This window comes from Canis aureus, chromosome 34, assembly GCF_053574225.1.
Source record: "Canis aureus isolate CA01 chromosome 34, VMU_Caureus_v.1.0, whole genome shotgun sequence".
Classification (NCBI taxonomy): Eukaryota; Metazoa; Chordata; class Mammalia; order Carnivora; family Canidae; genus Canis; species Canis aureus.
In genome coordinates, this window is record NC_135644.1 from 26,743,160 (window position 1) to 26,767,763 (window position 24,604).

General features: G+C 38.0%; 1 protein-coding gene and 1 pseudogene across 15 annotated transcripts in view; both read left to right on the forward strand.

Annotated features, from left to right (window-relative positions):
- CCDC148 (coiled-coil domain containing 148) overlaps window positions 1–24,604 on the forward strand; it is a 281,532-nt gene that overhangs the window by 187,054 nt on the left and 69,874 nt on the right. Inside the window, exon 12 of one of the 15 annotated variants that reach the window (XM_077883548.1) lies at window positions 6,201–6,291. The exons of the other annotated variants lie outside the window; for them this stretch is intronic. Coding sequence (XP_077739674.1) covers window positions 6,201–6,252 — 52 coding nt within the window. The 3' untranslated portion in view covers window positions 6,253–6,291. Of the gene's footprint in view, window positions 1–6,200; window positions 6,292–24,604 lie in introns of those variants that run through there. 15 annotated transcript variants of the gene reach the window in all.
- LOC144304550 (methylosome subunit pICln pseudogene) lies at window positions 13,939–17,665 on the forward strand (annotated as a pseudogene).

Consider the following 24,604-nt stretch of genomic DNA (forward strand, 5'->3'; position numbering starts at 1 on the left):
ATAGTTAAGAATTATTTTATTTTATTGACGTTGTCTTTGCCAAAGTTTCCACTAACCTCCTGATTTCCTAAGCTCTATTCTCTTTCTGAACATGTCAGAGAAGTTAAGAGGGAAGGTTCTTTAATCAGGTTGTCGACATTAGAATCCTGGCTCCATACTTTATAACTATATGACTTTGGGGTAAGTTGTTCAACTTCCCTGTGCTTAAATTTCTTTATCTGTACAATAAAGGCATATCTAGTGTCTACTTTATAGGGGTGTTGCAAGGATTAAAGAAGTACTGAATGTAGCACACATTAACTATAAGTGATTACTATCAATTGAAATTTTAAAACATAAGATACTTCCTAATAATTTTTTTCTCAAAATATTTAAGCATTTTAACATTTTAGATAAAACATGTAATAACGAGACATTTTATTAAAAATAAAACACGAGGTTCAAGCTAAAGTGCCCGTTGATCACTACTGTCATATAATGTCTTCTCTTGAAGTCCTTTCTGTTATCAGTTATCTACTGATATATATGCATACATTCTATATGTACCTATATAAAAAATGAGTTTAAAAACAAAAACAAAAAAAAACCCAATACATTTTATAATATAATACTATTGTATTAACTCCAGCTGACATAACAAAATACTATAGACTGGTGGTTTAAACAACAGAAATTTATTTTCTCACAATTCTGGAGACTAAAAGTCCACGATCAACATGCCAGCATGGTGACTTTCTGGGGAGAATTCTTTCTGGCTTTTAGACAACTGTTTTCTTGCTTTGTGTCCGTAGGTAGAGAGAGACAGTAGCTCTCTGATGTCTTGTCTCACAAGGACATTAATCCCGTCATGAGGGTCTACCCTCATGACCTCATCTAAATTTAATTATTTCCCAAAGACCTCATCTCCAAACACCATCACATTGGGTATTAGGACTTCAACATATGAATTTTAGAGGGACATGTTCAATTTATAAAAACCATTTGTGTTTATAAAAGCATTTATGTATCTATAAGTTTACCTATTTATTATTAACTATTTTTTGATTACTGCTAGCATTTAAGATTTTTGTGCCAATTAGAAAAGGTGCTCTGTTTTAATGGCAAACTGCACAGATTCTCTACCTGAATAGACAAATTAGGAAAAGACCCCTTTCTGAACCATAGCAGTCAGCTTGACAAGCAGCAGCAAAAGTGGACTCATTCCCTGTTTATAATCCTGGTCCAGCATCACGTTTGCAAAACACAAACTTTAAAATTATATGTAGCATCTCTGCAAATAGATGTACCTAATTCTTTGAAAATAGTAAGTATTATCCACATTTCTTCTAAAATTTAGCCATCTGGACTTTATTTCCAAGAATGCTATGAGCTAAGTGTCTGACTTTCATTTTTTGGTTTAAATTGATAGCCAACTCTCTCAACATCAATTATTTAATGATTCATCCTAACTCACTAAGTTGAAATGCCACCTTTATTATGTATTATACTTCTAATTATACTTTCATATCCATATGGACTCTCGATTAGATTAAATAAAGACTGATCTATATTTATATTTCTACATTGATACTGTGCTGTTTTAATTAATCTGTTTTGCTATTTGATAGAGCAAGTGTTCACTCATTATTCTTTTCAAAAATATCTTTTTCTTATGTCAAATTTCATTTTAAAAAATTCTGTTGATTGTTTGCATTGAAATTTTGTTAAAGAATACATACCAAACTTAATCTCTAATCTAGGATCATCCTTCTGGAATAGCTCTCCAGTTCAAGTCTTCTCTCAGCTTCTTCAAAAGATTTCATAGGATTTTTTCTGGTGAAGGCTTCAAAATTATTTTGGAATAAGTAGAAATTGATGACCAAGAAGCGAATTCTAGATTTTCTTTAGTAGCTGTGTGAGGAAAAGTGTATGAGCTAGGAAGGGACACAGAGGTGACAAATGTCCATCAAGTATTTAGATTAGGTAAAATATGAGGACTTGTTTCATTAGGAGTAGAGTTTGAGGTAAGACAGAGAAAGAAACATGGTCTTGAATATTATTGAGCTATTTCTATCCTCTTAGGTTGAAAGATTTAGTTAGTTTGTTCTCAATCTCTTATTTTCTAATAAATATATTTAGCTATAGATTCCTTTTTTCCCTGTCTCTTTAGCTGCATTCTACAAGTTTTGAAATAGCGTTTCATTATCTAATTTCTAAATAGTTTACATCTCATTTTTGATGTCCTAACAATAAATTGGTAGATATTGGGGTATTTGCCAAAGGCAAGGTTACTTATAGTTTTCAATTTTTTCTACTTGTCTATTTTCCACATCTTTTCATAATAATGTACAAAAATTTAGAATACTCTATAGAAATCTATTAATCTTACTGCTTTTAACATTAAAAAACCCTCTTTATTGAAGAACTTATATATTACAAACTCTCTTGTTTTCAGTGTACAATAATTTTTAGTAAATTTGTGTAGTTGTACAACCATTGCTATAGTCTAGTTTTACATCATTTATATCATCCCAGAAAAATCACTCACACCCATTTCCATTAATTCCTGATCCTACTCCCAAGTCCCAAATAACCACTAATCTATTTCTGCCTCAATAGATTTGCCTTTTCTGGACATTTTATATAAATGTAATGCATCTGAGTTCTTTTCCTTAGCATAATGTTTTTGAGGCTCATCCATGTTATAGCAAGTATTGTTTTTTTCCTTTTTATTTCCAAATGGTATTCCGTTTCAGTATTACTTTTTAGATCTGTTTTGCTAGGACAATATATGTTTCTTCATGTTGGTAAGAGATTAATGTATACAGGATGATTAACCAAGCAGGGTTCAAAATTTACATAAAAGTATGATATCAACTCTATAAAAGACTTTACTTTGTATTGAGGTGAAGTATTTACATCATTCCCAAATGTGTGAAGAATAATAACTGATCTCAACTTCTTAATGAGACCCCATCATCCAGGGTAGTGAACAAAGATGAAAACTTTTCCATTAAAAGTATCTCAAGTAGCAGCCCGGGTGACTCAGTGGTTTAGCGCCGCCTTCAGCCCAGGGCATGATCCTGGAGACGGGATCGAGTCCCACGTCGGGCTCCCTGCTTGGAGCCTGCTTCTCCCTCTGCCTGTGTCTCTGCCTCTCTATCTCTCTCACATGATTAAATAAATAAGATCTTTAAAAATAAAAAAATAAAAAAATAAAAGTATCTCAGGCTCTTTCATTTCAAAATGATCTCATTTTGGATTATCTCTCTTCATTTGGCGGGGGGGGGGGGGGGGTGCGTGTAAAACACCAACTCCAGTCTCCGATGGAATGACTGGATAACCTACAGATTCTGACACTGTTCAGGGTCCTCATTACCCTGTTCAATTTCATCTCATCCTTCTATCTCTCCAGGGTATAGGCAGTACTATCCAATAGAAATATTATGCAAATCAAACATACAATTTAAAATTTTCTTGTAGCCACACTTAAAGATGTAAAAAGTGACAGGTGGAATTGGATTTTTTTAAAAGATGTATTTGTTTATTTGAGAGAGAGAGAGATAGCACACGTATGCATGTGAATGAGCATGGGGAGGAGCAGAGGGAGAGAGAGAATTTTAAGCAGGGTCCACATCTAACAGCACAAAGCCTGACACTGGGTGTGATCTTACGACCCTGAGATCATGACCTGAGCCAAAATCAAGTCAGATGCTTAACCACCTGAGCTACCCAGGCACCCCTAAGATTTTATTTTTAAGTAATCTCTACACCCAACATGGGGCTGGAACTCAAATCCCTGAAATCAAGATTCACATGCTCTTCTGACTGAGCCAGCCAGGTACCCCTTTATTGAGCATTCTTTACGTCAGATATGCACAGGGAAGAGCAGAAAGCATCATTGCTTCCCATTACCATTGAAAGTTGCAGAGTAAATATGCAGAAATTAGATCATTCTTCCATGCAGAGGGCCCTCTCTCCTCTTGTCATGATGACATTTTGTAAATGCTTGTTAAAATGTTCAGTCTCTAACTTTTCTGAAGCTCAGCTCTCTGAAGTGCAGCTAACGTAGACTCTCCTTCCTCTGTATTTGCCAACTGTTATTTTTACAAGGATGGATGTAATTGTGACATTTCACTTATTTATATTCACTGTTGTTCTTTGTAATTTAATAAAAAGCCTGCCTTTCCCACTTACCTCCTTTGTAATAACTTTAACATATTTAAAATTTTAACTGTATGCTCTAAAAGGTAATTTAAAGATTTCTAAAACAGACTTTCTTGGCTAAGTAGCTCTTCTGGCTAGCATTTCATAACCAGATGCCTGAATGAAGCCAGCATGACCAACAACTGGAAGGTAAAGATGTAAGAACTTCTTTGGTCAGTGCTAATATAATCCTAGAGCACTTTGCATTCTTGGTTGCATTCTTGATTACAACAGCATCACCTGGGGAGTATTTGAAAGTCCTAATGCCCAGGCCAGGCCCCAAATCAATTAAATCAGAATCTGTAGCAATGGGATCTTGGTCCTAACCATTTTTTTTAATATCTTCAGGGGATTCTAAAGTGCAGTGAAGTTTGAGGACCAGTATACAGGACTTCTTTTTCTATTTTTTGAAGTATGAACCCAAATCATCTACTGGGTTCTTGAGAAGATCCCATCCTTTGTAGATGTGCCCTGAATTTTTAAATTCTGATGCTATTCCTTCATTGAAATAGTCCAGGGAAGTTATGGAGGTGAAACTTTATATTCATGGAGGATTTTATCAATTCAAGAATCCTCTGTAAGCAAAAATCTTGCAGGTTTCTCTCTAAGCAGGTGTGTATGTGTGTGAGTGTGCATACAGGTGCCTGGGTGTGTGTTTAATGGAGAAAGTAATGCTTTGTGTAATAACAAACACTAGTTTTTAGTTATTGTTTCTGAAAGAAGGGAGTTTTTCTATGTTGCAACACAGTACATATTTGAAGTTTAAGATGGTGATGACCATTTGGGAAGGAAGAAACTAGAGCCAGCTGCCTTCCTAACACTAAATTGCCTTTGTTAATCTAGTGTGTGTTTTGGGGTGCTTGCCAACAGCAGGAAATTGACAATTATTGCATTTTCTAAGTAGTAAAACCAGATGTTTCTATTTTCCATGCCTTTTCTTAACAATATACAAAATTCAGCATGTTGTATTGGAAGACATTAAGGGCATTTAAAGTGGGTTCACAGTCTAATCTGTGATTTTTAAAGAGTATGTTTATTAGAGTGACTTCAACAGAAACTTTACCAGCATTTGTTATGTTTTTGCTTCTCAGCAAGAGATTTCCCAAAATTAGTAGAATGCTCTTGTTCATTAAATCTCTGTCAACCAAATCCCCATTCCAAGTGGATGTTCCAAATAATGTCGACCAAGGATCACTGTGAGACATTAAACAAATATAGTTCTTATTAAGACTGTTTGCTTTGTCTTTTAAATGATATTAGAAATGTTTCACAAATTAGCATTAATGTAAAAGACTGAAATAGACCCCACTGGTAACCAAAAAACCATTTTTCCAACCCATAGAGGCAATTCTGTCTAAAAATAATAATACTTAGAACCTGCTCATCAGGGGCACCTGGGTGACTCAGTGTTGAGCATCTGCCTTTGGCTCAGGTTGTGACCCTGGGGTCCTAGGATCGAGTCCCACTTCGGACTCCCTGAGAGAGCCTGTTCTCCCTCTGCCTGTGTCTCTGCCTCTCTCTCTGTGTCTCTCATGAATAAATAAAATCTTTTTAAAAATGAACATGCTCATCAGTATAATATAACTAACTATGGCATGTATGTGTGTGAGTGTGTGTATTTTCATATATTGGAGAATGAATAAAAATTATTTGGACTTAATTGTAATATTGTATTGTTAATGACTATTGTAATAGTTCTTAAATGCATTTTAGCTGAACAAGCATAGTTGACAGAGGGAGGCTTAGAAGTTTATGAACAAAGTAATGTACAGTAATTTTAATGTGAATATAAATAAGCAATCTTGTGCCAGTGGGCAGACGGAGCACCAGCTGGGCATAGATGGCTCAGCTAAGGGTCATTGTAGAGGTCTTGGATGATGATTTATCTCCTGAGGTAGGCAGGTCCAGCTTCAGATCTATGATCCTTTCCAAACCATAGCAATCAGAGAGTACCATTTGTTTAGGAGTTTGGGCTGCTTTAATTTATTGTTTACAACTTTGATTTTTGATTTTAGAAATCTTTGCTCATTAAAAAAGCTACTGGATTTCTACCAAATGCCACATTGATCTGTCTGTTGCAGCTACTTGTTTAGGACATAAAATGGAATGTCAGCAGGTATGTGTTTGGTTGAGGGTTGGCAATATTCAGAAACCTGTTATAATACATTTTTATACAAATGTGCATTATTGGTTCCCTTTAGTACCCATCACTATTTGTCCTTCATATGTATGTGTCAATGAAGTGACCACAGATGCTATCATTTCAACATTTATACCAATATGGAGAGGCAAATGATTTGCTATGTCTTTTCTACAGCAAAGGGATGCTTGTTCTCCGATGCCCCACATGGTCTTTTGAGTGAAGTAGAGGCAACCACTGTTTAGGTTACAAAGGTTTTTAATCACCAACTCCTTAGCAAGGGAGTTTTACTAAGCACTTTCCGGTAATGACACACTGACCTATTAGGCATAAACTCTAGGAAGATTTTCTAAAGCTGCAGGGCTAGGCAGGTGGAAACTTGGCAAGCATGGTTAGATGAAGGATGTATAAAGCCACAGGCTGGGAGAAATGTAATGGTAACCTCCTCAAAATACCACTATGAGGATACAATATAGCTTCAAGCACTTGTTTACCCTTCCCTTCCTTGCTTGGCACTACTCCTGTAAGGAACACACACACACACACACACACACACACACACACACACAGCTATCAGATGATATTAAATAGTAACTACTTAGTGAAAGGAACGTGTTTATGATCTAGGTTATTTTCTTACTTTATGTATTTTAATATGAGTTTGATAGGGTCATGTAGTTTTAGAGCTGGGAAAGCATCCAGCCTAGCCTCCTTGTATTAACTAGGGTTCTAGTTTACAAACAACTAAATCATTTCTGCTTGGATTTTGCAATAAAAACATTTCATATTAGGATAGCTTACAGAATCATTTGCAGAACTGAGCTTAGAAAATGTCTGGGAATAACAGAGGCTGGAAAGATAAGAAGAGGCAAGACTGTACTCTAACTCCCTGCACAGACTCATCCCAGCAAGTCCAGCCACAGTCCATTAGATGCCACAGTTTGCACCTCCTCCTCTGCCATTTCTGGACTCCAGATGTCCCAGTTGGCAGTGCTGCTTTTAGTCACACTCCTGGCACACTGCTGCCACCAGTAGCCTTCACGGTGTCTCCACAGGCCCTGCCTCTTTGCATTACTGGCTTCGAAGTGAGGCAGCTGATGGGCCGAACTCAGATCACATGCTCATGAGCCAGCTGCCAAGGTGGGAAAGCAAGTATCGGACATCGCTTTACAGGGGAAATTTCTTCAAAAGAAGGACTCAGAAGCTGAGAAAAGGAAAGAAAGATTAAAAAGATGTCTCTTATAGTCCACAGTTAGAGTTGGCAAAAATCAACATACCCTTCTTTTCATACCACATTGCCAATAAATTTCCTTCCACCAAACACAGTAATTTTACCTTTTACAACTCAAAACATGCTTACCTCATCTTAAAGGGAATCAACTCGAAGTCTCATGTATTACATTTTGTCTAGCTCTAAATTGAAGATCTCTAAATGATGTCTTTTTGCTTTTTTGTTCTCTGGTTCTATTATGATCCATCCCAATATTCCATGACTTATGGACTAAATATTAGATTACTACCAATAAACATGCCTTATGTAAAATTGGAAGGAAAAGAAAGGTGAAGAAAGCAGACAGAAAATTAGTGTGTGTGTATGCGTGTGTGTGTGTGTATATATATGTATATATATATACATATATATATATATAAATTATATATAATGAATTTTGGATTTGGATCTTTTCCTGGGCTATTGATATGCAGTGTGATACTCTCTCCTGAGAGTGGGCAGTGGCAGCAAGCTGCAGTTTCCAGTTAGCCACACAAGGGTAAACAATCGGTACACTTATACCCATACAACCATTCCTTTTTTCACTTTTAGCACAGTATTTAATAAATTACATGAGATATTCCACACTTTATTATAAAATAGGCTTTGTTTTAGATAACTTTGCTCAACTGTAGTCTAATGGAAGTGTTTTGAGCACACTCACAGTAGGCTAGGCTAAGCTACGATGTATGGCAGGTCAGGTGTGTTATTGACATTTTCAAATGACAATATTTTCAACTTACGATGGGTTTATTAAGATGTTTATTAAGTCGAGGAAGATCTGTATTTATAAATGTATGTATGTATGTATATGTGTGTATGTGGTGAAAATCATAATTCAAATTTATTTATAATTTTTCTTTTCTATTATGCATTACATTTGCTCTTTGCTTTCAGCCAGCATCTTGGCTGGGTGAAGTTCTTTACCTAATGGGTTGACCTATACCGGCTTATGTATGGTGACTTTTACTATTGACCATGCAATGCCAGAAGATATCCTAGGAGTTCCTTAGAGGTCACCTACTTCTTCCTGCCTCTGTTGTTAGATGACAGCAGTCCTATTTCCTTCTGATGTCAACTGTTCCAAATGTCAACTGTTCCACCTCTGATGTCAACTGTTCCACAAGTAGAACCTCCTTTTCTACTTGTTTACTAACTGGTATGATAAACCCCCAAAGGCAAATATTTACATCAGCTCCCATTTCAATGTAACCATTGTTATCCTCCCGCTGGCAGTATTAGAAGTTAAAACCAGCAGAGACTAGAGTCTCAGGGATGGGGAAAAAGAGATTTTGCAAATGGGTCTTTAGGGTTAATAGTGAAAAGCACCATTCCCACTCTATATGATCTGGCTGTGTGGAGAAACAGGATAATATATTAGCCACTACTTGAGAGCAAAACCGCCTCCTGTAAAATAACACCCAACCTCACAAAATACTATCTCACAGCTCATGATATATCTAAGTCTTCAATAGGCCATTTCTTTGTTTTATAAGGACAGCAGCATGGGGGTTTCAGCCCATTTCCCTACATCTTACACAGTTAGGGAGTTCCTTAGGAAGAAGCATCATCTTGTAGAATGCAACAACAGTGCACAAATGGTGCAAACATGGTGTACAGGGAAAGAAAATCCAAATTCTTTTTGCCTTTCCCCTGATGGAATGAGTGTGATACAACGTTGTAACGAGTTAACACTGTCTAAATCCCTGCTGTATTTTGCCCTTGACAAAATCGGATCAGCCTTGATGAGGGTAAATTCATGTAACAGAGCAATGTATAACTTTTGTTCCCACCAGTGGGAGAATTTTACCATGAGCCCACTGAACAAGTATTAATTTGTTGGAGAAGAAGACTGACACACATATAGCAGATCATCTCTTCCATCTAATTCTTTAAAATCACCCATATATTATTCCCACACTCTGAACCAGTTCCATTAGGGGAACTTTCCCACACACATAATCTCCCTGACTCTTCCTGTCACAAATCCTCCAATCATATTCCTTCAATGTCCCTAATCAGCTGGCCAAACTATTAACTACCACCTACAAATTGTTATTAATCCATCATTTATTCATTTACTTAAAAATATTCAAGTACCAGGACGCCTGGGTGGCTCAGCGGTTGAGCGCCTGCCTTGGGCCCAGGGCATGATCCTGGAGACCCAGGATCGAGTCCCACATCGGGCTCCCTGCATGGAGCCTGCTTCTCCCTCTGCCCGTGTCTCTGCCTCTCTCTATGTATCTCTCATGAATAAATAAATAAAATTAAAAAAGAATATTCAAGTACCTAATGTGTGGCAGTTACCTAATCCTTTGCCTCAAGTAAAGTGAACATTAAGATAGTCTTCTTGAAATTATACCCACTTGGAAAATTTCTCTTCTCTCTACCATCTTTCAGGGAGATTTCAGAGCAGAGCTACTCATCATAGCAGTTTACATCTGTCTGGGGCCAGGATATGTATAGACCTGGCTATAAAACTGGCTCATTTTTTTTTTTCTTCTCCAGTCAGCTAGTTATTGAGAATGCCCCTTGGGCCATATGTGTGGGTTGAAGGAGTGATGTCAGTGTGGAAGGTGAGCCACCTGTTCATAAAAATTATCTGTGTCTTCTGGTCATGCTCATGGTCAAGCTCAATCTACTTTCATTTCATTAGTCCATGTTGCTAGTCACTCCCAGCTTTATGGCCAGGTGGCTCAGATAACATCCAGCTCATTATGAATACCTGGAGTCTTATTGTCACCTGGTGTCTTAAAGTCAATAGTCCAGTTGGTAGCTACACTAGTCTATAAAAGGTAGATTAAAAAAATAATACTATCTTATAAGGTTGTTCTGAGAAATAAATAAATTAGAACATGGGAGCACTCACCACAAAGCCTACCACATTGCGCCTGCTTGACAAATGCTAGTCATCATGATTGTCAGCGTCCATTAGTGAACCAAGAGCTGGTTCTTAAAAGAAAACTCTGCAAAGAAGACCTGAGTGTGCTATCCAGTCCTGAGGGTATTAGACAAGCTCTATGGAACATTCTGACCCTCCAGAATACATCAGGGAATCTGTGATGCCATAGGCCAAGCGGCACTGCTGTCTCCACTGTGGCTTAGATCAGTTGGATAGCTTTCTTTGTCTCTGGTCCCTTTTCAAACTGTAGCTTTCCAGGTCACCCACTAGACTGACTGGAGAGGCATTCCCAAATGCTGATTTTGCTGCTTTCCAAATCCAAAGGCTATCAGCCCGCACTGTGATTTTTATAAGTGGAAAATAGTACAGGTCTTTTACTTTGAACTGGAGTAAGAAGATCTATCTTGAAATTTCGACCCTATACTTTCTGTCTCTCTGATCTTAGGCAGGTCCCACATGGTTGTTATCAGAATTAAAGGAAATACTATCTATAAAGTACCTGGATTAAAATACTCCAATATTAGTTCCTCTGCATACTCTCCTCCTTACCTATAATGTTTAACCAACTGTCTCCTGACTGCCACATGGATGTCTCTCTGGCACTTCAAATTCTCCATGCCTCAGAGGAAGCTATTCATCAACCCTTCTAATCTGTTCTTCTTCTACTATTTCCTTTTGGGTAAAGGAAACTACCACTCACCCTGCTGCCCAGTCAGGTGACTCCTCCCTCTCTCACTCCCCATTTCAGCAGCCAAAGGCTGCTGAAATCCCATGAATTTACCTTTTGAATATTGGTCTCTATTGCTATCCTCATCAGTCTACTGTTATCTCTCACCAGAATTAAAGCTATAACTCTCACTATTTCATCCTTGCCTGCAATGCAAACACATCCAGTCATGTGATTCTGATACAAAACACTCTTCAGTGGTTCATCTTCACACTTCTGATAAAGTTCAGATGCCATAATATTGCTTAGGAGATGACCATGGTCAGACTCTACTTCATCTTTTACCTCCCACCTGACTGATTTTCTTTTTTAAGATTTTATTTATTTATTCATTAGAAACACAGAAGCAGAGACATAGGCAGAGAGAGAACCAGGCTCCCTTGTGTGGAGCCTGATGAGGGACTTGATCCGGGGACCCTGGGATTACAACCAGAGCCAAAGGCAGATGCTCAACCACTGAGCCACCCTGGCGCCCCTCCCACCTGACTCTTGCCCATCCGACTCCTCTTTAGACTCCTAAACACTACCAGCTCCTGAAGGGCCCCAGTATTTTACTTGCCTCCACTGGCTCTTCAGACTGCATCTTTTGAGAACACTCTCACAGCTAATTCTTACTCCTTCATGTCTCTGCTCAAATGTGACTTCCTCGGAGGCCTTCTCTGGCCCCTAAACAAGGTTAGGTCTTAATACATGTTCTCGTAGACCTGTTGTGATGAAATATGGTGACAAACCATCCCATAACTTGTTGGCATGGGACAAAAATGATGTTATTATTGTGCTTTGGATTCATTGGGTTAGGAGTTTAGACAAGTCCCACAGAGGATGGCTTATCTCTGCTCCATGATGTCTGGACTATCAGACCTTTGAAGACATCAATGGCTAGGAGTGGCTTGAATGCCTGGAGCTGGAATAATTTGATGACTTCCTCTTTTCATTGGACTGGGTTGACTAGAAATTTAGGAGAAGCAGGAGCTCTGGGGCTCCACATGGTCTCTGTCTGAAGCTTGACTCCTTCAAAGCACAGTGGGCTCAGAGCAGCTGGACTTCCTACAAGGTACCACAGGGCTCCAGAAACTCATCTTCCAATAAGCAAGGCAGAAGCCATATGACCTAGAAATCACATAGTGTTACTTCTATTTTACCTGTTGGTCAAAGTAGTTATAAGCCTAACCAGATTCAAGTAAAGGGAGTTTAGCTCCAAATTCTTAAAAAGAGGAAGTATCAAATAATTTGTCATCATGTTTTTTTTCCCCTAAGATTTTATTTATTTGTTTGAGAGAGAGAGCATGCACAAGTGAGGGGAGGAGCAGAGCAAGAGGGAGAACAGACTCTGCTCTGAGCAGGAAGCTGGACATGGGGCTGGATCCCAGGCCCATCCCACTAACCCTCACCCAGGATCATAACCTGAGCTGAAAGCAGACGCTTAACCCACTGAGCCACCCAGGTGCCCCTGTCATCATGTTTAAAGACCAGCACAATGTCCTACATCTGCACAATCTCAACACCCATATTTTAATTATAATTACTTGTTAGATTTTTATTTTTTCCAATAAATTTTTAATTTTATGAGAACAAAATCTGTGTCTACACCACAATGTTCTCATATTTAGCAATTGTAGAGTAACACACAATCTCAATAAACATCCATTAAATGGGAGAATGCATACAGCTAGAATAAAGTGGTAAGGCCTGAATTTGTTGTGGGTGAATGAGCCACGTTTGTCTTTGCTGTGGTTAAACTAGAGGAATAAGGAATTACCTCACTCTTATGATTATTTATCTTTGCCTCTTTTTTTTCTTTTTCTTTTTTTTTTAAATTAATTTATTTATTTATGATAGTCAGAGAGAGAGAGAGAGAGAGGCAGAGACACAGGCAGAGGGAGAAGCAGGCTCCATGCACCGGGAGCCCGACGTGGGATTCGATCCCGGGTCTCCAGGATCCCGCCCTGAGCCAAAGGCAGGCACTAAACCGCTGCGCCACCCAGGGATCCCTGCCTCTTTTTTTCTTAAGAATGCCATCTCAAAAGTGTCAGGCCTAAGTGTTAAATGTCATAGATCTTAAAGTTACCTAGTTCAATGATTTCAATTTTTGAATCTTTTCTACTACCTCTCCACTTAGTGGTCATACATCCTAGGTATGTGTGTATCTCCAGACACTAAACTTTCTGTCTTCCAGGGCAGTCCATTTCATCTTTGGACAGCTATTGAATTTTTCTCTTTTCCTCTTGTTATTTCTATATTTTTTGGTAGTAAGCCCAGCTCTTTCTTATCAGCTTCCACGCATTAATCCTTCTTCTATTGCTTGAGAGCAAGTGGAACAAGTCTGAACCTTCCTTCTCTTGACAACCATTTAAATACTGAGGATAGTTATGTATTTCTCTTTCCCCATCTCCATCTCTATCCCTATAAGCCCTTTCTTTTCATAAGCTCTTTTTGGAGAGGTAGGTTTTCAACTCATTTGTCATTTGCAATGAAGGAGAGGCATAGGGGAAAACCCTCTCTGGCCAAAGGGGCCCACCATGGTTCAGCACATATCATGGTTCAAGGTCACTATGGCAATATTATTAAAGGATAGAGATTATTATAAATAAAAACCATTACTTAGGACGCTATTTGTGTCAGTATCTAAATACATTTATTTAAGTAAGACAAATTTACATCTACAAGCAAACTAATTTGATTGCACAGAGGTATTAACATGTGATCAATCGGTCATGGTAAAGCCCCAGGTTAAAAAGACAGTGGATAAGGTGCCTTCACTTGCAGAAGGAAGTGAATGAGAAACCTCTCTAGTTCCAAGCTGATAGACCAAGATTCTAGTTGTTATTTACCTACATGATGACTGACTCCTCCCGATTATACTGATTACTAACTTAGAACCTTCCTATTTAGGGCAGCTAACGGACCTTTTGAATCTCAGAGGTCTGGGAACAGACTTAGTATCTGCTCAGTGGATTTAAAAGCATAGAGCTGTTTAGCCTTGTCAGGCCATTCAGAGGAGCCCCTTTCCCTCACCAGAGCCAAGTGAGGCAGCTAAAACACAGCCTGCACAAAGGTGCAATTGTAAGTTCTTCCCTTTTGTTTTCTAGGTTGAACCATACCTACCATTCTGTCTATTTTTTCTATTGTCTGTAAGCCAAGAATATTTACATTTTTAAATGCCTAGGAAAAAAAGAAATCACATTATGTGAAAACTGCGTGAAATTTAAATTTCTGTGCCCATAAGAAATGTTTTATTTGAACACAACCATGTTCGTTCATTTATCTATGGCTGCTTTTGTAGGCCACAATGGCACATATAGTGTGACACGTACAGCAGCTGTATGGCCCACAGTGTCAGTGTAACAATGACCATGGGACATACTGTGACTGTATGAGCACAGCAACAGGCCTGAAATATTTATTATCTCACCCTCTAAAGAAAACGTTTGCTGACTCCAGGTTAGTGGGATGGTAGAAGGGGAGCGCATCAATGCTGTGGCTTTGTGTAAAATATCCTTATGTATTTGGGTTCTATCCATAACTAGCCTCTAGATAAATTGAACTGGAATCTTAAGGAAAGCTAGAAAACCTGACAATTCTATTCAATCGACGGCGTCATTCTTTTTTGTCAGTTCCCTTTCACATTAAAGTAATTAGAGCTCTAGGTATGCTCTGACCCTCAGCCAAAGCAGAGCACAAGAAAAGGTTCTTCCGCAGAACATGTATGTTAATTAATTTTGCCCAAGGAGACAAAGTATTGGTGCATGTGTATATGGATCACTTTTTAAAATCTTTATTGAACTCACAATCATCTCTCTCTTTTTCCTCTATCTCCCAACTTTGATAAAATTTCAAGTTTAAGGAAGAACTGCAAAAATTGTACAAAGAATTTCTACCCAGATATACTAACTTTAAGTATTATGCCCTATTTCCTTTATTTGTATTCTTGCTCTCTTCCCTCTTTCTCTCCACCCCGCCCATACACTGTGGTCTACCATACTATTTAAAAGAAAGTTGCAGGGGTACCTGGGTGGCTCAGTGGTTGAACACCTGCCTTTGGTTTGGGTCATGATCCCGGGGTCCTGGGGTTGAGTCCCACATCAGGCTCCCCATAGGGAGCCTGCTTCTCCCTCTGCCTGTGTCTCTGCCTCTCTCTGTGTCTCTCATGAATAAATAAAATCTTTTTTAAAAATAAAATAAAATAAAATAAAATAAAATAAAATAAATAAAATAAATAAATAAAATAAAATAAAATAAAATAAAAAAATAAAAGTTTCAGGCAAGTGGTGGAGTTGCTGTGCTTTGGTTCTCTCTCCAGGCCTGTGTTTCTGTGCTTCCTGCTTCAGTGAGCTTCCTTCAAAGTTTCCTGCTGCCATGCTCAACTGAGGGGCTCCGGCAGCAGCAGCCAGATATCAAGGCTGGGCTGAACAGCAAGGCCTTTGGCATCTTGGCACCTCTTACATTACTGAGAGCCACCTTCCTTGGTTAGATGGCCCTAGATTAGGATTCTCAATGGAATATGCCACCATTAGTTTGCACAGTGTCCAGACACCTAGATGCCTATCCATGTGAGTATTTGCATGTTATGGTAAATGCCAAATTTGAGGAAGAATCAAAAGTATCTGTTGCTGAAGAATAAGACAATGATGATAATTTTGAACCTATTGCTGAACTTAGATTTGTGCCTAGTGATAAATCAGCAATGTTCACTGCAATGTGTGAACGCCCAACTTTGCCTCCAGATCCTGAGGATGAAGATTCAGATAACCATCTGACGAGGATGGAGAAGAATAGGATGCAGAAGCACATGAACAAGGGTGGGCAGACATCCCTACATTTTATACCCATGAAGAAGGATTATCCCAATTAGCAGCAGCAGGCCCGGCCACATTGAAGAGTTTAGAACACAGGCTTTCTCAGGCTGAGCAGCCAGTGTAACATGGCTGGAGTCTGGACAGAAGAGTCAACAAGAGACTATGAGGTGGGATGGAGGTAGCTTCCAACAGTTGCTGGATAGTTCGGGGATGCAGATTGTGGTCACTGAGAATGATTCATGCTGCTGTGAGATTCTACTCCTCACTGTAGAAAAGAACTTGGTGCCTCTTCTACTGTGGAGTAAGTGTTGATAAAAGTCTTTTTCCTTCTCCAAAATTTACCTAAACCAGTTCTTTTATGAGACAGACTATACAGAGATTAAAAAGTTGTCACCGAAGAAACTATGACCTTTATTAACAAAGGTGAATGAACTAAGAGGGTATTTGTAGTTTATCATCTACCTTAAAACTCTCTGTATATAGGTGCCCTCTGAGTAGGCCTATAGTTCCTACCTTCACTACGTGCATCTTCCGTAACCTGGCAGGCCACACGGTGAGAATACACAGGCACTTGAAAGTGTAGGTAGGCTGGATGGGAAGAGGGAGGTGGAGTATAATATCTACCCCCTTTAGAGCCTAGGCCTTCCCTTACCCCTTAAAAAGAAAAAAAAAAAAAATCTCAGAGAAATCCCGACCGCTGCTCATTCTCCAGAGGGGTAAGTGTCTTTAGGGAGCCTCTTGGGAAATATCTTAGCCACATATACTATCACTAACACAAGTGCTGCTGATTAGCCTTTAATGCCTTTTGCCACATGTCACCAGTCTGTTTTGTTATAACCTCAGGTTTATATCCTTTAATTTCTAACCTCTTAGGTTGGTTTCCATAACAACCAGTGAAATTGGGATGAAGTCCTCAGAGTACTTCAGATGATAATTGTCCTGTCTTTGTAATAGCTTAACAAATAAATCTAGGTTTTCTAAAAAACTGAAACATAAAAAAAAAAAAAAAAGAACATTGCAGACATGAAATCTTACCACTAAATATTTTGGCATGATTTAGCTAATAAGGACAATCACCTACTTAACCACAATACCATTAGGATAGCTAAGAAAATGAACAAAAATTCTATAATGTCATCTAGTATCGACTCCATATTCTAATTTCCTTAATTATCATTTAAATGTTTTTATAGCCCCCTCCCAACTAATATAACCACAGGAAGGAAAATATTAGTTAAACGAGGCCTCAAAAAAAAAAAAAGAAAAGAAAAGAAACTAGGCCTCTATACATCCTCCGTCGAAGAATGAATTTTTTTTCTTTTTTTTTAAATTTTTTTAAAATTTTTATTTATTTATGATAGTCACAGAGAGAGAGAGAGAGAGAGAGTGAGAGAGGCAGAGACACAGGCAGAAGGAGAAGCAGGCTCCATGCACCGGGAGCCCGACGTGGGATTCAATCCCGGGTCTCCAGGATTGCGCCCTGGGCCAAAGGCGGGCGCCAAACCGCTGCGCCACCCAGGGATCCCAGTCAGATGAATTTTAAGGGGAAAAGTACTGGGAAGAAACCTTAAACTTCACTCAGTGGTTCACTATTAGTGAGAACATTGGTATTGTGACCTTGAAATATTTTACATTTGTGGTAGGACAAAACGTTTAAAGGAACATTTTAATGTTAACAGGACTAGGGTATGTAATGGCCCTCCCATTACAATAGCACATGTGACATGTGCTATTTCCCTATACCTGGAGTCAGTATGCTTTTTCTGTAAAAGGCTAGATAATAAATATTTCAGCCTATGGGCCATACACTCCAGGTACTAAATCATACAGGCTAGCACCTACATCAATTTAGATATTGATTTCTAAATATCATTTTCACCTAAAAGAATCAGGATTAACTGAGAAGAAAATGGCTGATTCTACATTTGGAGCAAAGAAATTATCATTTTGTCACTCATAAATGTTGAAGACCTAATAGATTTAGAAGCTGGCACTTTTCAATCGCCAATGTAATAATTATTTCAGGTAAAGACCATCAGTAGATAATAAAGTCTTTAGATGGAATATTTTTATATGATAAACAGAATATTTACAGAACCAAAGTATCTCTTCATGAATTATTTACTAAATGAAAAGAGGGAAAAAAACATGCCTATACATTGGGGAGATCTGGCTATCACCGCTTTAAGTAAACAAACAACATCACTAGTAGTGGACTAACAACCTGACATTGTGCATCCTGAGAGGATGCAATATGAAATACATCACCTTTGTGCCAAAAATACTTTATCTCAATTTAAACAATTTTCCAGTATAGGAATTGGCAAAGATTTTTTAAAAAGAGACAGATTATAATTATTTTAGGCTTTGTGGGCCATATGGTCTCCTCAGCATTGCTCAACCCTGCCCTAGGAAAGCAGTGATAGACAATATGTAAGCTAATGGGTGTGGCTCTGTTCCAATAAAGCTTTATTTACAAAAATAAAATGGAGGATTGGATTTGGCCTCTGAGTTGTATATTGTTGGTTAACACCTTGTTTGAAACTTAAAGGAAAGTTAGGGGGAAGAGGAATGAAGGGAAAGCATTAGATACCAAGAGGAAATAATCAGACAAACCCAAAATGATGGATATGCTATTTACAACTTTAATGCTTCAAAAAAGTCAATATCATGGCTAAAAACATGATGGAACTGTTGACTATTTAGACTAAAATAAATTAGTGAGACATAAAAACCTGTTTGAGTGTATGGATTTAGATAACAACCATCCTTTTTAAACACGGTGCCACTAAATCCTGTCTCCACACCCTGTTCTTGTGTAGATTATTTTTTGGACCAATGTACAGGATCATTTGATTATCCTCTCTCCTCCATCAGAATGATTTGTAATCATGACCAGAATGACTTGAGAGTATCTCAAGCCTCCTGGGTTGCTTTTCAATCTCATGACATAAAATCAATCCTATTTTTCTGTAAACTTTTGATTAAAATCATTAAGAAAGCAAGTTTATGAAGAGCAAGAGAGGCAGAAAAAAAGTGCCTATGCTTTAATCACCAATCTTTAATTATCAGTCACAAACAGGAGGTTTGTATCACTGACCCCTTTTATTCCCAAAGGGAAAGAAAACTTTGCTTGTTCCTGATAACAATCTAAGCAGATAACTATATTTTTACTAATAATTATAATAAGGTGACCTTCCTATTCACCTGCAATTTTCCTGTGAGACATGACTTGGAATTAAAATCTCAATTTATTTCAGAAAATGTCATTTAAAACTCCTAAGTTCTGTTATAGAGAAATAACTTAAGAATAACATCAGCTGAAAACTGGTTTTAAATCAACATCAACATATCTTTTTAATTGAAACTATTTAAAAGTTTCCAAGCTTAAAGTATCATATGCTTTTGAGCAAATAAAGCCAAGTAATATTTCTTATAGATCAGGATTTTATTTTTCCCCAATTCACACCTCACCACCATGACACTCTTCTAATTCTCCCAGTAAAGCCTATACACAGCTTTAGAGCAGACTTCCGTACATTCAACTAATCTTTACTAGTCTGATCATCTCTGCCTTTATCTTTCCACTCTTGGTTTCCTCTCTTAATAACTCATCTTTGTGAGGACAAAGCTATTTCAAAATCAAGGTTTAATTTCCCTCATTACAATGAAAGTTTCTCCTGCTTTTGTTCCTTAGAGGAGGAGATGTTTTTGAACTTCACAGTGGCTTTTCAATTTTGTTTAACAAAGGGCTGAATTACGTGCTACCAGTAATATACAAAATCAAACAAGATAAATTTAAATGCAGTTCACTGTTTCTGCCTTTTTTATCCTACAAACCATCCTTATAGGATGATAGTTATAAATGATCTTTTCCGACCTATAAAATAGACCTTGATGCCACCACAAACATTGCATGAAGATATAAGCCAAAAAATTGAATGAAATCCCAGACACTACTAGGAAAGAAAGCAAAAACTGACTTGATATGTGTATAAAATCATCATAAACTTGCATTTGGGAGACTGCATGATTCCTAATGAAATTCAGAAAGTGGTGACTATATTGACCATGAAATCATCCCATTCTGTATAGAGGGCCAGAGTTGATATACTGAGCCTCAAGTATGGAATGTAGTGGTGATGTTATTTTAAGTCTATTAACCTTTCTAATTTATGAGTTTAACAATTATAACTGAATGCTTGCTACGTTGGATAGAGAGATGAACAAAAAGGACAGTTCCTGTTTCCAAGGACCTGACAGTCTGATGGGGAATTCAGATACTCTTGGTGAGGGCAAGCACAAGTACAACAGGAACAAACAGAAGCAGTACCTAAACCAGGTAGGAGGGGTCAGGGGGAGTCAGGAAGTCTTCACGGTAGAAGGAAACATCTTCCAGAAATGGGAAATATCTTTCTGCCAAATACCCATGCAATTTAAAGGAACTGGCAATGATTTGGTACCATTGAAGCATAGGGTTTGGAGTGGGCTGGGGAAATGGTGGTAAGAGAAGAGATTGAATAGATAAGTGGAGGCCAAATTATGGAAGTCATTGGAAGTCTTACATCTCATAGGGATTGAATGGGGTAAAATCTTTTTTTTTTTTTTTTTTTAAAGACTTTATTCATGAGAGACACAGAGAGAGAGGCAGAGACACAGGCAGAGGGAGAAGGAGGTTCTGTGCAGGAAGCCCAATGCAGGACTCGATCCCAGGACTCCAGGATCACGCCCTGAGCTGAAGGCAGATGCTCAACCGTTGAGCCACCCAGGTGTCCCGAGTAGGGTAAATTCTGACTTTTAATTTATTAATTATAATTAATGCAGTTAATTAATACATTTAGTGATTTATAGCCTTATTTTCAAAAGGATTTTTTAAAAGATTTTATTTATTTATTCATGAGAGACACAGAGAGTGAGAGAGGCAGACACAAGCAAGCTCCATGAAGGGAGCTCAATGTGGGACTCGATCCCGGGACTCCAGGATCATGCCCTGGGCCGAAGGCAGGCACTAAACCGCTGAACCACCCAGGGATCCCCATCAAAAGGGTTTTATTATTATTTTTTATTTTTTATTTTTATTTTTTTTATTTATGATAGTCACACAGAGAGAGAGAGAGGCAGAGACACAGGCAGAGGGAGAAGCAGGCTCCATGCACCGGGAGCCCGAAGTGGGATTCGATCCCGGGTCTCCAGGATCGTGCCCTGGGCCAAAGGCAGGCGCCAAACCGCTGCGCCACCCAGGGATCCCAAAAGGGTTTTAATATATGCATAGGATTTAACAAATCCCCAAATACTAGAAGAAAAAAACAACAGGGAAGTAACTACCTTGGGAGGTTGCACTTATTAATGCGTAAATGGGTTCAAAATGGGATTAGACACACAAATGGTAGGTTATTAGGGGAATTTGTTTATTTAAGGCCCTCCCATGCCTTCCCACAAAGGGATCTTGTTGAGAAACTGAGTCTCAGAATGAAGGTTTTTTTTTTATCTGATTTGGTATTATGTGTCTTTGGTATTTATATCCTCATCCCTTATGTATACGTACCCACCTATTCGAGGAAGCCTCAGTAAATATGATCTTCAGGTGAGCTTAGAACATCTGAGAATATTTAGAAAGCTAAAGTCCATATCTACTTTTGGGGAAAATCCAGACATCCCATCTTCCATTGATTGCGTTTTTGAGTGACTTTTTAGTAATAAGACTCTCTACCTCTGAATTAAGCTTCTGTGGAAACATTGATTAAAATGGCTGATTAAAAAGAACTTTAGGGGGAAATAACCCCTTAAGATAATTTTCTCTTGCTGAATTCTTCTCAAGTTCTTTCTATGAAGTGCTGTAAGTTAAATCTCTCTTAACTTATCCTAAGTGGAAACCCAGAACAATGACTCCTCTGTATAAAATTCCCAGTCATTCTCTAAGATCACTTTCAGTTTCCCATTAGCCTTATCATTGCCATATAAGGAGTCTTACTTTCTTTATATTTTCTTGAGTCAGTTCCTGATCCTTTAATAACATTTGCTGATCTCCTCCTGAATTCCCTCTTAAGAATTCAAGTATTGATTCTAAGGCATTTAATGATCTCCCTTTCTAGTGTCTTCCTAGATACAGAGTTGAGCTTTAACTGTAGTTATTTGAAGTTCAAGTTAGCTATTAAGAAGTAACTATACATAGAGCAAATGGATATGCACAAACACAGGTACAAACACACATGTGCAGAAAAGGATCTGGGGACAATGTAGGTAAAGGAGAAGGGATTTTGAACAGAAAAATCAGATTCCTTTATATAAAGGAATTTCTGACTTCATCTTAGGAGATGAAGTCTTAGTCTTATTAATTGGCTCTTCATCTTAGGAGAGCCAATTAATAAAGTAATAATATGAACACTATTCAGGTCAGTTGTTTGATATAGGTTATGCTTCCACATGTTTTGACTTGGGAGAGGTTGGAACACTTTGAAAGAAAAGCAGGTTGGAAGAAATGGAAAAGTGTGAATTAAAGTAGGGAAATTTCACTAACTATACTGTACCTTTGTATTTTTCCATTTTAATACTAAGTGGATTCACAGTAATAATGTACTGGTCAGTATTCAACAGCTTTCTAGGGGTTGAAGGAAGGGATGGGATAAGCCCTGATTTGTAGCATTTGCTGTTTTCTCTGGTGTACATACTTTCACCATGGCTTACTTCAACCAACTTGATGTGACTTAACACAGAATTGAGAGGACATGTGTGGTTGTATGCCATTATATATTATTTCTATTGTACAGATACAACAGATGTAAATAACCCCAAGAGCACAGATAATAGTAAAATAATTAGGAAGTGATGAATTTTTATTGCCACCTTTGTTTTTATTTTTTATTGACTTTTTGGTTTTGTAATAAGTTTTTAACTTTAATTCCAGTATAGTTAACATAGAGTGTTATTTCAGTTTCAGGTGTACAATATAGTGCTTCAACAATTCTATCCATTATTTAGTGTTCAACATGACAAGTGCTCTCCTTAATCCCCCTAACCTATTTCACCCATTCCCCCACCCAGCTCCCCTCTGGTAACCATAGTTTGTTCTCTATAGTTGAGAGTCTGTTCCTTGGTTTGCGTCTCTTTTTTTTTCTTTTGTTCATTTGTTTTGTTCCTTAAATTCCACATGTGAGTGAATTCTTATGGTATTTGCCTTTCTCTGACTTATTTCACTTAGCATTATACTCTCTAGCTCCAACCATGTTGATGCAAATGGCAAGAATTCATTCTTTTTTTATGGCTGAATTATATTCTATTGCATATATACCACATCTTCCATATCCATTCATCTATTGATTGACACCTGGTCTGCTTCCATAGCTTGCTATTGTAAATAGTGCTGCAATGAACATAGGGGTGCATATATCCCTTTGAATTAATGTTTTTGTATTTTTAGGGTAAATACCAGTAGTGCGATTACTGGAATGCAGAGTACTTCTGTTTTTAACTTTTTTGAGGAACCTCCATATTGTTTTCCACAGTAGCTGCATCAATTTGCATTCACACCAACAGTGCACAAGTGTTCCCCTTTCTCCACATCCTCACCACCATTTGTTATTTCTCAGGTTTTTATTTTAGCCATTCTGACAGATGTGAGGTGATATCTCATTATAGTTTTGATTTGCATTTCCTTGAGGAGTGATACTGATCATCTTTTCACATGTCTGTTAGCCATGTTCCCTTTGTTTTTAAATACAATTTATTTCATTGTAAGTTAATATAAGTTAATGTTTATTAATGGCTATATTAAAGAACTAGCTTGCAAAGGTCCTAAACATTTAGCAGTTGTCACCCTCCAGCTGGTATGAGACAGCTTTGGCACTTGACTAAGGGGCACAGTCACCCCAGCAGATGAAAGCAATAATAGGACTTAGGTCCCGTGAAGAGATAATTGTGATTTCTTGTGGATTGCTATGGAATTGCCTGTATGCAGACCTGCTGTGCCATATTAGCTGTCCGGCCTTCTTGTGAATTCTCCCCAAAATCTGAAGTGACATCCTAAACCCCATGCACCCAGCAGACACTTGCCCTTGTTCTGGCTTGTCTGGTCAGTTCGAAGAAAAGTAGAAGGTTTTCTAGAAACTTGGAAGTCTTTAGTGTAAGACTGAAGGAGCTGGGTACGGAGGGGGTGTTTTCATCTAATGCTCTTATTAACACTGGGAGCTTAGGAAGCAGAGTCAAACATAGATAACTCTCAGGACATGCTGTACATGATCTAAGAGAAGTTTTGAGCTAGGGACAAAGATATTTCTTAAAGATGGAGCAAATATTTTTGACAACAGTCTTAACAATCCTAATAAAAGTCAGGGGTGGGGCATAGTGGGGAGAGCAGAGTAAAATCCTAAATTATAAGAGAAAAGGCAAAAATTCACAGGGAACAAGAGCAGCAAAACCTTGGGACTAAATGGGTGTTGAATGATGATGAATTCCCAGATGTATGACTGGAGGATTGATCATTATACTGCAGAAATTAGGACCATAAACTTTAAGTTTAGTCAAGATGTTGAATGTACCTTCAGGTGAATGGTCAAATACAGGAGGCACATGAGGAGATAACATAAGC